Here is an 18,514-nt window from a genome sequence, read left to right as displayed (position 1 = left end):
GCACTGCATTTGTGCAGCAAAAATCATTGTTTGTGCCAATACCGTTCTTAAGAAATTAAACAATAGGTTTTCTTAACCGTTATGGGACACAGCCCCTCATCAACAGCCAGATTGCTTTAAAGTTGTCTTAATCATTAGTGCTGTATTTGTGCCATTAACAAAAATATTTGTCATTTTTATTTTTATATTTCTCTATACAGCATCTTCACCAAGCTGTTTTACTTTTTTCCCAATCATGTACACCCTGCTACTGTTGCTACATCAATACAGCTTAAAAGTTTCTTTTTAATCTGCCATCAGAATTAAATAGGAGAAAATTACTAATGTACTGATGCAAACAGGTAAAGAAGCCTGAGATTTAAATAGCATCCAATGGTTCATGCCATCTCTTCCTCTACTTGATAACTTAGACAAAATTCAATTTTATACAAATCAATATCCACACAGATACAAATACATATATTATGAGCAGATAATATAGCTGCATATCAGCCAGCAAAATGAAAATGATAAGACAAATCATTATATGACAGTAGGATATAATAAATATAAATTCTGCTTAACCACTACTGCTTTATTTTACCATTAAATATGCTATTTAATTATCAAAACCTACAAAAACATTTTAGACACTGATAACAGGACTGGACTTTTTGACAGCACAAACATCACAAAAGCAGCGCTAATGAATGGAACTACTTTGGTCTAATTTAAAGCTTGATGGGGTGCTAGGTGATTTTTCCAGAATAACTTGAGCAAATAAATGGCACAAACTTTTAACAGTAAAACAGAAGCACACAAACAAGACCACTTTGGCATAGTCTGACCACTGATGAATGGCTGTGTAACATAACACATGTAAGAGGGAAAAAAGACATATACCTCTGAGTGATCGGCATCCTCTGGAAACTGTCCTACGGCCTAGTCCAGCTTGGAGAAGTACCATCTCCTCACCTGTCTTGGGGGTACGGTCAGTTACTTTGTCCAAAAGAAAAAACTGAACATGTTTTGACTTCACTGCCCGTTTCCGAGGTCTTGAACAGTTTTTTTTAAAGAGTCCAGGAAATGATCTGGAAAAGGGGGAAATAGTAAACAATACTTCTGGAGACCAATCACTTCAAACACACATGCACTTTGAAAATAATTTTAAATGATTAAGACAACAATTACAACATCTCTCCATGTTATATATATATATATATTTTTTTTGTTGTTGTTGTTGTTGTTTTTAAAGATTCAGACCTGGCCATATTCTCATCCAGTTTGCTGCGTGAAGCAGTAGACACGGTTGGCTGGACAGGTCTTGAGACCATCTGTCGCTTTGACCCTGGGGTCCCTGACGTCTGGCCTCTCTGAACTGGAGCTCCATCTACAATATCACCTTAACAAGTCATTTACTCTAACCAGTAAACCATTAGACCTAAAAACATGACACTACAACCTGTATCCGGCCTAATATCTGCAATACCTAGCACTGTGAAAGACAACTTATTCAGTCCTGATGTAAACATATTGTGAATGAATTCCCAGTAGCACATTACATTCAAGGTTTAAGCAAAACCACTGAATGCGTCAAAATGCTATACAAAAGACGGACAAAGAAGGTCAGTAAAAGCTTGTAACACACAGTAAATGTTACCATTTTGAGAAGGAGATTTCAATGCCTTCCTCAGCATCCCCACAATGTGCCTAGCTGCATCCTGTAACTGTATCTATTTTAAGTTGATGGAAGAAAGGCAAAGAGAACCAAACATTACTAAATGTATTCTCATACATGTATTAAGCTTGACTACTTACTCAATATTATTTAGAACAGTTATGATCAAAGCTGGGGCCACCTTTAGATGAGGCTGAAGTTGGTTTGATATTCGCAGCTCCAGATTCGTTTGGCTCTATATTCGCATCCTCGTATTCCTGGGCTGAAGTTTGTTTAATATTCGCAGCCGCCACTTCACCTGAACAACCGTGAAGTAAAGGGAGTGTTCACACAAACCCGCTGCTGCTCAGATTTATTAATACTGAAGGAGAAATAATGAAGAAAAGCAATGTAAATATACAATGTCATAAATGCAATGTTACGTACACGATGTTCCATCACTTATTTTCTCCAGTTTTCCTTAAAACATGAATGTGCTGTTCTAATATAATTAATCTACTTCTTAAATAGGAAATATCTTAACTAGAGTTCTAGTCTCCTACTTTAAGGAAAACCTTGAATTAGCCTGGCCCGAGCTGATTTTAAACCATACATTTAATTGGAATCATGGCATAGGCATACCAATACATTGTGCACAAAGAAAAATAATATTTGTGTTCCAGTTTAATAAATATGTTCCAGTTTGATTTTTACTTTTTCATTTTGCCCAGAACAAATACACTCTAGATGAAGAGTTGTACTCTATAACTTTAATAGTCAACGTGGCATGCCAAGCCATTTTGCATAAAGGAAATTTAACATAATGTTGACGATTAATTTAACATTTTAAAATTAGCTCGAGCCAGGTTAATTCTAGGTTTTACTTAAAGTAGGAGACTATAACTATTCATCTGATGTGTATGTATTCTGGCTCAAGATGAAAAAGTCCTTCAAAATCACACTGGAGCATTAGCTTTATAATATTTTTTTATGCACAGTGGCTCAGAATGTTTCCAATTAATTGTACAGTATAAAATCAGTTCGGGCCAGGCTAATTCCAGGTTGTCCTTAAAGTAGGAGACAAGAACCTTATTTAAGATATGTCCTGTTTAAGAAGAAAATTAATTACACTAGAAGAGCAAATTCATATTGCAGGCAAAACTGGAGAAAATAAGCGATGGAACATCGTGTATATAAGATTACATTTAATAACATATTGTATATTTACATTGTTAATAAACAACTGTAAGTTACTGCTTTTCTTCATTATTTCTCCTTCAGTATTAATCTGTGAGGTGTTTAATATAATCTGAGCAGCAGCGGGTGTTTGTGAACGCTCCCTTTACTTCACGGTCGTTCAGTGAAGCGGCAGCTGCGAATATTAAACTTCAGCCTCGTCACATTTGACCGAATCGAAGCACTGTAAACGCGGCTCAGAGTCGTGGAACGACCCGCTGTCCGGGATTGTTTACGACCCGGTCGCCGGCACTGTTACCGCGGCGTCACCGCGGTCGGAAGACCCGGCGCCTGCATTGCTAACGGGGATAGCACTAGTTATATAACGTTAGCAAGCTAACTAACCCATATCTTTCAAATAACCAGCTTCAAGACAAAAAAAAGTACTAAGACGGTCAGCAGAAATGTGTAACCCCGGATTATTACTATTATTATTTAGATAAACCCAAAGGCTTTTAGCACAGCTAGCAAACTCACCTGCTGTCGCTCCTCCTCGCCCTCCATCGTTGCTCTCTGAAGGAGACTGCTGGTAGTAGGCGGTCCGTCACAAACTGTGGAGATATCAGCCAATAGCGTTCGCTGAGGGAGGCGACCCTGACTCCCCCCCCAAACTGCCAAAAACACCCCTTTCAAAACTCGAGCGCAAAAAACTCAGTCGAGCAGAAATTGCTGCTGCAGGTAATTCACACAGCGCGCGAGGAAAAAAAGCCCCCGAGAGGAGAAAAATTAAGCTCGAGAGCAACTTTTTCTTCAGCGCGCACACCATTCCCTTTTTTTTGCTCATGAGTTTCCCATTTGCGCTTGCGAGAAGGAAATTTATACACGCTAAACGTTAAAACAAGCAGGTTTTTTTTTTCACCCCGGTATTTTTGCGCCCCCTACTTGTATTTTTGCGCCCTCGACTTTTGACATTAATGTGACGCCATAGTTATCTTTCTTTGATAATAAAGTGTGTTTGAGGCATCTATGATGTACCATGCAACTAAAGTGATACCAAACTCACAGTGACATATGTATGTTTTGTATGTTTCAGTACTGGTGCTTCTCCGTGGGCAAGAGGATGTTGAGGATGACATTCGGGAGATGAAGGAAGAGGCCGACAAGCTCAACCAAGAACAGAAAGTGTCCATCCCAGAGCTGTTCCGCAACCCCATCTACAGGCAGCCCATCATCATTGCAATCGTCATGAACGTCTCTCAGCAGTTCTCTGGCATTAATGCTGTGAGTCCCACAATTCCCACAACTTTAACTTCCTGTTCTCCTAAAATATGCATTCTATACTTTATTCTATATTTAATATGGGAGTAGCAAAGCATATTGATCTGAACATAGCAATCCAGCTAATAGTGTGGATTTAGCAATGTTCTTGCTTCATATTCTAATGAAATGGTTGAAGGATCAGAGATTTACCTGGCTTTGGTTTAAGTGATAAGCAAAGTCTCATACCGTTTTCAGGACAATGTTTTTTCCCCAGAAATTATTGCGATATACGATAATAATATTGTCATTTTAAAGCACCACTAAAAAAAATGCTTTTTCCTGCTTTTGGGTTTCAACGTAACTTTAAGACAGTGTGCCACAGTAATAATATCCTAGCATAATAATATTATTACACCATTTTACAGTTAAACTAATTTTTATTATTAAGAGCAGGCATTGGGTTTCCAATATAAAAATATTTTAATGTCTTAAATAAATAAAACAAACAAAGTACAACCACTCTGGGGCTCTGGGTTCTGAGAAAACTGCACTAAATATTAAATAGAGCTTTATAAAAATATATATATATATATAAAAAATATTTTATTCAGACACAAGACAGTCCTTGACACTGTGTATTTAGTGCAAGTATCTGGTCATTTTTTATCATACAAATTTTAATTTCACAGGAGTTAGATATAAATTTGCATTACCAATTTATAAGGCGTGTGTTTATCACTCGGGTGAGAATTTTATCATAAGCTAATTTCCATTCTGCTATTAAAATGTCCAGTTTTCACGTTTCTAGGTCTCTGTTCTAAATGTTAAGCTTATTCAGTGAACTGTCTTGGGAAATAAATGTAAAATATTATAAAATCTGAAAAAATACCTTTCCGTAAATGGTCCTCTATCATCTTTTTTTTTTCAATTATAGATTATGGGGATTTAACAAGTGTATATCTTTCTGAGTTTAAGTTATTTTAAGATTTTGTTTTCTAGTAAGATTAAAGGTATGTTTCAGTTCTTTCGAATGACATCATATTATTAGAATTTAATAAACAAAAATCTTAATTAATATTAATATTAATTTAGCTTTATTCACCAGTCCTTTAAAGTAGCATCTTTTAGGCATAAAGAACTGATTACCTTATATTGAAAAAAATGTTTTTCTGTTAGTTCTGATGTGATCATGTCGGTCTGTGTGTTTTTTTTTTTTTGTTTTTTTTTGTTTTTACTGCAGGTATTTTATTACTCTACACAAATCTTTAAGAGCTCGGGGGTCAGTGAGCCCATTTACGCCACTATAGGAACTGGCATCATCAATACAGTCTTTACTGTGGTTTCTGTGAGTACTTTACACTTCTTTACACCTCACTCTGTAATATACATCACATGTTCAGATATTTGTAGACATTCCTTGATGATAATGAATAGATGAGCATATTTTAAGTTGTACCCACTGCAGATTTGGGCTAGAGGAGTATAAAGCCCCCTGTATTGAGCTGTGGAGCAGTGTAGGAACTATGTTCTCTGGAATGATGGTCCTCCAGCCAGTACTTTGGGTTTGGGATGAGTTGGGAAGTTTGGGATCTTTATTTGGCAATGAAGAACTGTAAAATTATAGTTATAGTTAAACATATGAAGTCATACTTGCAATAAAGACAGACATGGTAACCTGCTCTTATAGCCTACAACACTGTAGCCAGACAGTCAATCATTATATAAAATATACTGTAACAGAATACCCAAGTGACGGTAGCCCCGGTGGGCATGACTACACATTAACGGTGAGTTAGGGGCAGAATGACAGATATGGCAAAGTGTTATTCTGACCTAAGTGAGCAGATCGCCCCCTGCTGTTGGTGCTCAGCAAAACACAGACTAACAGTGAATTAGAGGTCAATGCAATTTATAGTGGTTAGCGGTGTTGGGCACGTTACTTTGAAAAAGTAATTAGTTATAGTTACTAGTTACTTCTCCGAAAAAGTAACTGAGTTACTGACTGAGTTACTCCACTATAAAAGTAGCTAGTTACCAGTAAAAGTAACTATTGTGTTACTTTTGTGTTACTTGCCCCCGTAACCCCCACCTTCTCAGAGCGTGTTTCATAAGCCAGATGAATAGAGTGCACGACAGCAAAGACAACAATCATTGCTTAGGCGGTTATCTCATCCTCCCCTTCCTTGTGACTTACACACACAACGCACACACACACTTGCGCCTTTGTCTGTATGCAAAAAGGTTCATTGAGCTGATAAAGTAACGTGCAGTAACGGGATGTCGGAAATGGTAACGGCGTTATAGTTAGAGGCAGAGTAATTAGTTTGATTACTCCTTACTGAAAAAAGAAACGGCGTTAGTAACCCTGTTTATTTCGACACCGTTACTCCCATCACAGGTGGTTATATACAGTATTGTGCAAATGTTTTAGGCACCTGTGGGAATTTTTATAAAGAAAAAGCTTCTTATCTGTGCAGTAAGTGTTTATTAGCTCTGTAAAACACATTACAGCATTACAATAAATACAAACAGAAAATGTAGAAAAAGCAGAGCAACTTTTACAGCACTGTTTTCCTTAAAACGTCTCCTAATCTCTCCTCCTCATCTGAGTTTAATATAGTTATTATTTCTTGTTCTCATCACATTAATCAACAGCTGGTTTGGTAAATTTGTAAATTTGGTAAATCAGGTGAGCTGCGGATGGAACTGAACATAATACACACATGCTGGCTGAGGAGCATCCAGGAGAAATCTGGAATCTCTACACTTTGTCCTACAGCTTCAGGCTCACAGGATATAACATACTTACCTAAAAATGAGAAATTCATGTTACTTTTTACTGAATTTATGTTTATTTGCATCTGTTTAAATCATATGTGGTGCTTTTTTAATGCAAAAACAGTCGTATTTCTGAGATAAATGAATTAGTGTAATTTGCTTAGGTGCCTAAAATTTTAGTACAGTACTGTATAGTAATATATAACAAGTAGATATAAGGGTTATGTAGCTAACACATACTAGGTATCAGAGGTGGAAAGTAACTAATTACATTTACTCACGTTACTGTAATTAAGTAGATTTTATGCGTATTTGTCATTTTTATAGTTTTTAAAATAGGTAATTTTACTTTTACTCAAGTACATTTTGACACAAGTAATTTACTTCGCTACATTGAAAAATTACCCATTACTGAGTAAAAAATGAAATGCTGGGGATTTTTTTTTTTTTTTGAGTTTTGTTCTCCATGGCAGCGCAGCTGAACTTTTCCCAGCAGTGTTTATTACTGTTAGCAGGAGAGACGCTGTGTTAATCAGCAGCGTAGCCTGGGGTCTGTGTGCGCGGCTTGGGGGAACCGGTGTTCAGTCGAGTTATGCTACCCATCGATATGTGCTTCTTTAAGGCACTGCGCATGCGCCTACAAACATTCTTTTTTGTGTGATTTTATGTTTTTAATGATAATTCCTTAAGTTTTTATTTGGAACATCTACTTAGATGTTAAAAGCATGTAAATAGCAGTTAAAAAAATAATAATAAACTGTAAAACTATACAATTACGGTTTATAGTCACCTATATGACCATAACTTTTTAACAGTAAAGAAAAAATGGATCATAGAAACCTATAACACTTGTTTTATGGGGTGGTCTGAACAAATACTGCCTGAAAGATCCAAATTATTCAATTTTTCAATTTAATAATTATTTAATTTATGATTTGTTGTACTTTTTTACATCAAATAAATAGAAATAGCTATGTAACTTTTACTCAAATTACATTTTGAATTGAGTACTTTTTTACTTTTACTCGGGTATATTTTTAGATGGGTACTTTTACTTTTACTTGAGTAGAATTTAAGCAAAGTAAAGGTACTTTTACTTTATTACAATTATTTAATTATAATTTTTCAGTACTTTTTCCACCTCTGCTAGGTATAATTAAGTCTATTATTAATATTAATATTAATCAGCTGATTTATTAGTTGTTGGTATTAGTATTCAGTGACGTTCAGCTGCTGCTGGCTGTCTGTCTGTCTGTCTGTCTGCTCCTCAGCTGTTTCTGGTGGAGAGAGCAGGACGGAGGACGCTGCAGATGTTTGGGCTGGGTGGGATGGCCATATGCGCTCTGGTCATGACCATCGTTCTGCAGCTGGTGCTGGTGAGTTCCAGTCTGAGCTAAAGTATCAACTTAAGCTTCTTACACTTTTATGGATTTAAAAGAATTAAGAATTATAATAAAATATCTTATTATGGTCATTTCTACATGAAAAGTCTTAACAAATTGAACATATAGGCATGAAACTCTACTAAAACTTTATAATTCCATTAATATCCAGAATAATTCAATAAAACTATAACATCAATCCAAAATGACTGTATAAAAATTATATACAGAATAAGTTTTTAATAATTTAATGTCCAAATAACTAAGAATAAATTCATGAATGAATAAATTAAATTAAAATGACTATAGAATACATTTTATAATATATGGAGAATCCTGAAAAAAATATAAAAATAATATCAAAGGGATTTTATAACACATTAATATCCAGAATACATTTTAATTATATTTTTACATCCAGAATAAATTCATAATAGAATCATTGTTGTTAATGAAGTAAATATAACATTATATCCCAAATACATTTATAATAAATTGCATTAAAATTTCCATTTTAAATTTCCTTTAAAAATCCGAACCCCCAGAGCCAACATTTGTTAGCTAGCTTACGTAGGTACTTAGCATTTCATGAGCAGCATTGTTTGGGTAAAGAAAAAACACTTGGTACAATGATTTTAAATAAAATCAGATAATCACCTGTTACACATTAACATTAACTGATGCCATCTCTGTGTCTTTGTGATTGTGATTTTTTTTGGACCACTTTCAGGACCCCTGTGCACCACAAGAAGACCTGTGTGCGGCTCCAGTCGTGTGTAACGGAACAGTGGCGGTGACATCAGACGCATCGGTGAGTGTTTATAGAAATGATAAATGATTAGTTCAACAATTATTTTGTCATACCCTCCATCGCTGCTTTATTGTGGATGTGGCTTGATGTTCTAATGCATGTTTTTGTAACGAAGAGGAGGAGGCAGGATGCAAATGCAAGTCTTCTTCATTTTCCATATTTAAACTAACAAAGAAAAGAACACTAGGGAGTAATATAAGGAAAAGGTAACAAAAACAAAACACTATAAAACAGAGGATAAACTAACAGACTGAATCAAACAAGCAAAAATAACAAACAAAGAAACAAACTACATAAAGCAACATTGGAACATAAAAAACACAGCAGGTCTGAGGCTAAACAAAATGCAGATAAATAGATCCAGACAGAGTAACAGGACAAGGTCAAACAAAAAGCACGACAGGCAGCAAAGGGAGCACATGGGGTATATATACTCAGGCCCACATTTGGGGGCGGGGTTACAAATGAGACAAGAGCTTACAACACTAATGGCTAGGGCGGGGCTGGGGCTAGGGCGGAGACAGAAGGATAACCAAAACAATGCCATGTGCTGAAAAAAGCGCATGGCTAGGGACACAAGACAGGATAACAGAGACAGACACAGGCTAAGATGCGACAGTTTTTCCACACCTGTCACCCTGGCGTTTCCCAACAGCATAGTTGCTAGGTACGTTAGCAACTTACATAGTCTGAATGATCTTCAGATATATACGTAGATATTTAAATATATAGTTGTAACCATAAATACATTGTAAGTATAAAGGTAACCATGTTAGTAACAAACCATTAAATCAAGATGTACTAGCATTTTAAATGGCAAATACTTTGTACATGTAGATCCATAAAAAATATATTGCCATAAGAATCCATTTTCATGCATTGTGTTTGGTGATACAAAGCTTGGATGAAGCTGTTCGACCATGGAAACCAATTCTATGAGGTTCTCTACGCTCTACTGTTGTTAATCTAACCTGAAGCTACATGAAGTTTGGAGGTCTCTAGCGATGGACTGTAGAAGCTGTAGCTATGACCCTATGGAACTTTTTTGCAATGTAGAATGTATATGTAAAAACATATATGGTAAATATTAACGTTACATTAATATTAAAATGTGGGATTTAACCTTGGGACCTTGTGAATCGAAACCCAATCTACAGTATGTGATTTGGGAAATGAATAGTGATACAAAGCACTAAAAATAATAGCAATGACAGTAATAAAGAGCTTTAAAGTTTAATTTATAAGAATATTCTCCTCTCTCCTGTCTCTACAGAGTAAAACCCCTGTAATCAGTTACGTAGCGATCCTGGCCGTGTTTGGGTTCGTGGCGAGTTTTGAAATCGGGCCGGGGCCGATCCCGTGGTTCATAGCGACGGAGCTGTTTGCGCAGGATGCTCGCCCGGCCGCCGTCGCAGTGGGAGGATGCTCAAACTGGATCTCCAACTTCTTGGTGGCCATGTTCTTCCCCATGCTACAGGTAAGATCCCATCATCCCAGCTAACAAATAACATTAAGGAAATATTCAGTCACATTTTTAAAAGGTTTTATTAGCATGTAGCTAGCTGGTTAACCAGCTCTTGGCTAGCGTTGGGTTTGCAGCATTTGATTTTGATCTTGCTTGGTCTTGCTCATCATGCTTGTAGATAGTGTTGGGCGACACAGACAAAATACACTGCCTGAACAAAAAAAATTTGCCATCTGGATTTAAGTAAAAGTAAATGATTTGGGGTTGCCATTAAAATTTTTGCCAAATCTTTTTTGACAATTCCAAACAGATTTCAATTACATTTTTGAGCTATGTTTTATTAATCGTTTTAAGCTATGTTTTAGTTTGATGTACTTTTATTCTTAAAATGCTTCGAAAAAAAAGGCAAATATTACCAGAATAAAATAACTACATAATATTAACAACTATTATTATGTTCCTGCTTGAGGACCTTTATTATGAAGCCCACTATAGCAGATTAGCCACAATAGCTAACAGCAAACTGGCAATGCAGATTGTTTTCCGAGGTGAATGAAGGACTAGTTTTGCTAACACATGGATGGCACTGTGCTGCTTAAAGTGGTAGTGTGATGGGCAGTGGAGTTGGGTCCTGAAACTCCAATTCCCAGAATCCCCAGTGTTGATCAGTGGCAACCAGCCACACCTGGGCAGCACTCTATATAAACCCCATTTAAAAATTCAGTCCTGTCGCACCTTTGTAGAGGGGTGACTGGTGACAGAGGGTATAAGAAAAGAAAAGAAAAGAAAATAAGAGAAAGGGAGATCTGAAAAGAAAGCAAAAAAGAAACAAGATCTCAAAAAAGAGATCTCAAAAGATAGCAAAAGTCTCACAAAAGAAGCAAAACGATCTGAAAGGAATTTATTTATCCACCCATTTTCCACTCTACTCTATGGAGAATGAATTCCGCGACGTTCAACAAGCACACCCTTTTCTGTTCTATTAAAAGAAATTACATTATAAATAATATTAAAGCATATTTATATATAATTGATTCAGTAGTGATTTACCACTCTGATCACTGTTTTCTGCAGAGAGCGTGTGGACCGTACGTCTTCATCATTTTCCTCGTCCTCCTCCTCTTCTTCCTGCTATTCACATATTTCCGGGTTCCTGAGACGAAGGGCCGGACCTTTGAGGACATCGCCAGCGGATTCGCCAAATCGTCCGCTCCCGCCAATCCCGCCCCACTGGAGGGAGGGGACACTCTCCCCGTTTCACCCACAACAGAGAAAGTGCCGATGGTGGAGTTTCCTCCACAGGAAGCTGCCAATAATGTACCAAACGCATAGAACCGCACCCAGAGAGACTCTCCACACTCTCCACAGACATCCACCAATCACCAGCGAGCAGCTCGCCCTAATCCAGAGAAGACCAAAGAAGAGATTGTGGACCTCGGATCAGGTGAACACCAGCCGATACTTCACCAGTATCTCAGTCATAACAACTTTGTGAACATCAGCCTGGGGTGCGTTTCCCGTACAACGACGGAGCCTAGCATTGAACTAACGTGGTACGATGCATCGTTAAACTAACTAACATCTGAAGTACGACCGTTTCCCGAAACCATCGTACTTTCTTGGTACCACAGAAGTCTGAACTATGTTGGTTTGAACCACCGTGGTCTTAACTAAGGTGTTTCCAGATGTGTTCGGCCAGACTTTCCCAGCAGAAAACGTGCAAAACTCACAATCTTTAAAATATTATGCCAAAAATATGTTACTAATGTATCATTTAGGCTATTTATATTGTAATTATCACCAGAACATAACGGACAACAATACTATTGATAAAATAACAATGAACTGCAAGTAAAATGTAGACAATAATTGCTATATATTCATTATTATTTGTAACAGACAGTGTTACTTAAAAAAAAACATACACATATTTGCTATTGCAATATTTTTTTTTAAATAAAATAATCACCATTCTGAAGAAGTCTTATTAAAATGAGACATGAGAAATGTGTTACTCAGTGGTTCAGCAGAGCGCCTACGACGTGCAGCGCGCGGTGTTCTGTCGAATTGTGCAACCCATCGAGATGTGCTTCTCAACACCAGCGCCCATGCATGGAAACATTTTTTATTTATTTATTGTTTTTTTATGGTAATTCTGTTATTTTGGTTGCATTAAACAACCAGAAACCCCTTGCCATTATTTCAGAGTATTACAAATGCGTAAATGACAGCTGATGATAATGAAAGTAATTATAAGTTAGCAATAATAAAAAAATAAGGTTTATAATCACCCTAATAACCCAAAACTGTCTCCTGATATTTTGATTCAGGCTTTCCAAATATTCTACCGAAAGCATGTTTAAATATGGGGCTTTTTCTAGCAATTTTATATTTAAAAATTAAATATGCACTAGGATAATACGGTTTGACAGGGTAGCAAAACTCGACAGACACTGGATGGAAGCCTAGTTCGAATCCCAGTCGTGGTTTTATTCTCTTAATGTTTTATTTCATAATGGCAATTAATGTTATTATTTTTTACATATATATTAATGTAGCCTACATATTTCTACGTATTTCCTGTAATATATTATTTAACAAATACTAATTGATAACATTTGTATAGGCCTAGAAACACGTTGTATTGGCTAAATAATACATTTTCTTTATTCACACTCTGTCTGGCCCTGTTACCTCCAGAGGATAATTAGGTAATTCAAAACACCTGCTTATTGCATATCTTATTCACAGAGTGCATATAGCACAGTGGGTTTAAAAAAATAATTATTAACTATTTCATAAATGTTCACAGCACAAGTTATCTTTACTCAAGAGATGCCTGCTTGAATAATTGACATACATCTTTCCAAGACTGTAAAATACATTTTAGCTAAAGAGCACTTCTCTTTTCACTACACTGAATTCATGTTTGCCAAATAAAGCTAAATGTTAAAGACATACATTAAAAAAAGGACTGAATTTTATTATTTTACCTGGGCGCACATTGGTAAAAGTGAAGTGGCTCAATTAATGTAATTAACACAAACATTAAAAAAAAATAGGTACACTTGATATCTTAAATCCTCGTGCAGCAATATTAATGTGATTTATCAGCTTTCTGTATCCTACCGTCCATCGTCTGCACTAACCACCAGGAACTAAGCTCTTAACGACAGGTCAAGAGCTGTAGTTGGAACGACGCAGCTGAACCACGGTAGTTGCGAACATTCGCTGGAACTACGGTTCTGGGAAACACCTGAGTAGCTTAACTAAGGTTCGCACTATGCAAGTTACTAACGTGGTTACCTCCATAGTTCCAACCACGCTTTTGGGAAACACCTGCGTCGCAGCTGCATCGTCCAGACTAAGTAAGTTGCTAACGTAGTTAGCAACTACGCTTTTGGGAAACGTACCCCTGATCAGTTATAGGACAATCAAAATTAATAGTCCAATCAGTATATCTCTGACCTCAAGAAATTTCAAATTTATCACAATTCTATTTTATTATAAAGTTTTAATTTTTTTTATTTAAAAAAGTCTTTACACACATTTGGTCATGTTACTCCCACAAACCTAATGTATTTTAATTGGATTTTATATGATAAAACAAGTAAATAAGTAAATAGTAAAATTGTTTGCACCTCTCGCTGCAGTTACTGCTTCAAGTCCTCTAACAGCTTTGCACATCTAGAGTCTGAAATTTTTGCCAATTCTTCTTTGCAAATCAACTCAAGCTTAGCTCATGCTCAGGTGTGGATCTCCGCAGCTCCTCCAGAGTGACCATGGTCCTCTTGACTGGTTCTCTAATAAGTGCACTCCTTTCCTGGGAGATGTCAGTTTGGGTGGATGGCCATGTCTTGGTCTATCACATTAAAATCCAATAAAATACATTTAAAATACATTTATTTGCCAAGTTTTGTGGGATTATCATGGAAACAAAATATGCATAACAAAAAAATAGGCATAACAACATGTAATTGTGGGAACTGTAGTGAATCTGGTCCAGCACTCTTATGAAATGTTGCACCTTACTTTTCATTTAATATATTGATATTTATTATTTAAGATATGATTGTCATATATATTTATGATATGATTTGAATACTAATGATAATTTAATAATTTATCTTAGGTTGTACAACCCCAGTTCCATAAAGGTTGAGACACTGTGTAAAATGCAAATAAATGTATAGTTTTGTAATGTTTAGGTTAATAAAGGTGTAGCTATAATACATTGGTCTAGTGTTGTTAGACCTAGAGATATACAGTATTTACAGCATCTGTTACTGACTGATGTTTAATTACAGGGAGATTTTAAATTTATGCCAGTTATTCATTTATTCATTGATACTTCTTAGCTAATTCTCAAATGAATTTTACAGTTTAAAATACTTTAATGATAATTGTGATTAAATGTGATCCATTGGCACTGAGTGGTCCAGCGGTCTAAAGTGCTGCCACTAGGAGCGTGAGGTCGCAGGTTCGAACCCCCACTAATGCAGCTTTGCTATCAAGCTGCCGGCGCTCAGAGGGAGCACAATTGGCCCTGCTCCCTCCAGGTGGGTAGATGGCGCTCTCTCCCCACATCACTCCAAAGGGTGATGTCCACAGCACAGGGCGTCTGTGAGCTGATGTATCGGAACCGAGTTGCTGCGCTTTCCTCCGAGTGCGCTGTGATGCTGCTCGGCAATACTGCATCTGTAGCAGCTCAAAAAGAAGCGGTGGCTGACTTCACATGTATCGGAGGAAGCATGTGTTAGTCTTCACCCTCCTGATGTGTTGGGGCATTACTAGTGATAGGGGGAGTAGTAATGAGTGGGTTGGGTAATTTGCCATGTAAATTGGGGAGAAAATGGGAAAAATTAGAAATAAAAAAATGTGATCCATTTAAATTATAGTGCATGTAATTAATTATATTAGCAGTACTATTAAAAACCTCAAAAATAAAATGGGATTTGCCAAAAATAAATAAAAATTTATTTCATAGGTCCCTAATAGTCTCATATTTTATTTACCATACAGCAAATAAAATATGAGACTATTAGACAGAGAAATCCCTGTGTGTGAGAGACGAGGGCGGTGGTCAGTATTGGATGCTGGTTATGGTTGGGCCCTCAGAAAGAACTGCATTAAATACAATCTGTTATGATATTGTACCGGAAATCACTGTGTTCTTATTTTGCACTTTTAATTACATTTTACACAGCATCCCACCTTTTTTTGAAATTGGGGTATTTATCTTTTTTACTGTGTTAAAGGTGTTATATCACAATTACAGCAGATTAACCCCACTCACCATGACTTTGCCATGTCAGATGGAAGTTAAAGAATGCTGCAGTGATCTGTGGATATCACCGACACACACTATACAGTACACTGTGGATGCTAATGCCCTCTATGAAGTTATCTCGGTGCACACATGACACTGTGGATCAAAGATTGTTAAAAACACCGGCACAACTCCGGAAATAGAAAGTCCCATCCATCTCTACCTACTATCAATCAGACCTCTCTTCAATTTCCATAATACACCTCACCTTGCCATGAGCACAGCGGCCAGTGTTCACTTCTCTCACCACATTTTATCTCCTCATCTCCCAACTTTTACAGGTATCTGTCTCTTGAGGTAGCAATTATGGATCACATTACATACTGCTGTCTCATGACTTTTGGCATGTCAGTGTGCAGACACAGTGTAGATATAGTTAGATAATTAAAATATGATATAAAGAATGTTGTGCTTTTGTCAGTTCAAACTAATACTGATACTTTAACATTATACTTTATTGTACATTTTTATATCAAATCATATGTTGAGATGAGATGAGTTTTATTTAATCGTATTGCCTTTTGAATGAGCCAAAATACATGAAATGAGATTATTGACATGCATCAGTCAAGGTTAAACAGTTCTGTAAAAATGATTAACTTAACTTAAAGTTTTTGGTTCACTTAAAATAATATATTTGGGTTATCATATATAATAGGTGACTATTTTTTATATTTTTTCATGTTTTATCATTTTTACGTTTTGTATGTTCATTATAAATAAATAAAGAAGTACTTGTTTACAGATTTTGTCTGTTTTTAAAATCCTTGGTTCTAATCTACAGTTTTATTCTCATAATATTTGTGTTGTGTCTGCCATATAACATATATAACTGAATTTTTGGCTTTGCCACTGGTCAATGATAAAAGATGGCTAAAATGAGCCATTTTACATTAAAAGAAAAACACCAGTACCTCAATAAACATGAAAGTAATGTTCATAGATATTTTGTGTTTGTAGATATCTCGATCAATCATTCAGATTACCGTATTGTTCGCACTATAAGGTGAGTATTATCAGCCTGTAGCCTGCTCCTAACCCCAGCTAGCACTGCTGGAGCAGTTAGCTGCTAATGCTAATGTTCCAGCCTTAGTGCTGCAGAAATTCAGTATTCTAAGCTAACTGTAAATAAATGGAAGTGCATTACTCTTCCAAATAAACCGTTTTCAGGAGAGAAGTCTGTGTAGATTAACATTCAGCACTTGTTTAACTTAAAAAGAAAGTATTTTTTTATTACAGTTTTTTTGTTTACTTAGCATAGCTTTACTTAACTTAGCTAGCTATCCCCCCCCCCCACCACCACACTACAGCAAGACCTGCTGAATTAGAAGTTCCTTATAGTGTCTCTTAAAATACGCTTTATAATTCAGTGTGCCTTTTGTATAAAAATAGACCAGAAAATAGAGGTTTACTAATAGTGAGTCTTATAATACAATGCACCTTATAGTGCTGAAAATACGGTTAAAAAGTTTAAAAGCATCAGATTTACTCTAAACCCAGCTCATCTTAAGTTAATATATACTGGACATCAGTTGTTTTATCTTTAGAGGGTTTTCTCTGCATTTTGGCACATTGAAACACATTTACCTTTGATTTAGCTTAGCTTTGATTGCAGAACACATTCACTGACATTGATTCAGTAAGCTTTTGCAATGTTACAAGATTTATTTCAATCCAGTTTTGCATTAATTTTTCACCAAGATCTTGCAGCAGCATTAATGATGGTAGAGTCTGACCACTGAAGTCTTCTCCAGCACATCCTAAAGATTCTCAATGAGGTTAAGATCTGGACTCTGTGGTGAACTCTCTCAATCCATGTGTGAAAATGATGATCTCATGCTCCCTGAATCCTGACATTGTCATCTTGGAATATGGCCTTGTTCATCAGGGAGAAAAAATCCATTGATGGAATAACCTGGTCTATATTCAGTATATTCAGGTAGTCAGCTGACCTCATTCTTTCAGCACATACTGTTGCTGAATCTAGACCTGCAGACCAACTGCAGCATCAACCCCACATCATTTACTTAGTTAAATCCAGGGGGCGACTAATTTATTTTTCGGCCAGGCAGTGTATAATGTAACAATCTGGCAACAACTGGTGGCTCGCCATCCATTTTGTTGCTTGGCTGCTTAGTAAGTAGTGAGACTCGTGATGCATTTTGGGACATTTATCTCTTGCAGTATGCAGCAATATTTAGTATATATAAATGAGTCATGATGATTTATAGTGCTCTCAAAATCACGTTCCAACTCCACTTTACAATTCAGACACTGGATTGTACTCAAATCTCAAATCTCTCAAATCTCTGAGCTTCTTCACCTCAGCAACCAACTTCTACATCCTATCAACACCTCAGCAGCCAACTCATCAACCCATAGCAACACCTGGTCAACCACCTATATAGCACAGTGTAGCAACCGAAACCTCTACAACACCAACAACACTGTTGAGCTGCAGTCCCTGTATTTAAAGTGCAGTTGCAGTATTAGGTAATATCCAGCAGGTGGCATAGTATAACCATCACTTTTTTTTCAGAGACAGTGACAAGTGTGTGTGAGAGAGAGAGAGAGAGAGAGAGAGAGAGAGATAGAGAGAGAGATAGAGAGAGAGAGAGAGAGAGAGAGAGAGATCTGAATGATGGACCTGGAATTGTGTTGCTAAAATTCTCCAAAA

General features: G+C 36.5%; 2 protein-coding genes across 2 annotated transcripts in view; one reads left to right on the top strand and one right to left on the bottom strand.

Moving 5' to 3' along the window:
• The window catches only part of slc2a3b (solute carrier family 2 member 3b), a 39,969-nt gene extending 23,390 nt beyond the window's left edge, over positions 1–16,579 (top strand). The window contains exons 6-11 of the mRNA XM_022673989.2: positions 3,906–4,093; positions 5,313–5,417; positions 8,122–8,226; positions 8,963–9,043; positions 10,317–10,520; positions 11,583–16,579. Coding sequence (XP_022529710.2) covers positions 3,906–4,093; positions 5,313–5,417; positions 8,122–8,226; positions 8,963–9,043; positions 10,317–10,520; positions 11,583–11,840 — 941 coding nt within the window. The 3' untranslated portion in view covers positions 11,841–16,579. The remainder of the gene's footprint in view (positions 1–3,905; positions 4,094–5,312; positions 5,418–8,121; positions 8,227–8,962; positions 9,044–10,316; positions 10,521–11,582) is intronic.
• On the bottom strand, positions 619–3,428 carry LOC125802502 (uncharacterized). The gene is made up of 4 exons (XM_049480748.1): positions 3,350–3,428; positions 1,640–1,712; positions 1,243–1,369; positions 619–1,070 (listed from the first exon to the last, which is right to left on the bottom strand). Exons 1-4 carry the CDS (start codon positions 3,374–3,376, stop codon positions 683–685), a joined length of 615 nt encoding a protein of 204 aa, XP_049336705.1. The 5' UTR covers positions 3,377–3,428; the 3' UTR covers positions 619–682.
• Positions 16,580–18,514: the final 1,935 nt, after the last annotated feature.

The sequence above is a fragment of the Astyanax mexicanus genome, chromosome 6, assembly GCF_023375975.1.
Source record: "Astyanax mexicanus isolate ESR-SI-001 chromosome 6, AstMex3_surface, whole genome shotgun sequence".
Classification (NCBI taxonomy): Eukaryota; Metazoa; Chordata; class Actinopteri; order Characiformes; family Acestrorhamphidae; genus Astyanax; species Astyanax mexicanus.
The sequence above is the reverse complement of the archived record's forward strand: the minus strand, read 5'-3'. Positions and strand labels throughout refer to the sequence as shown.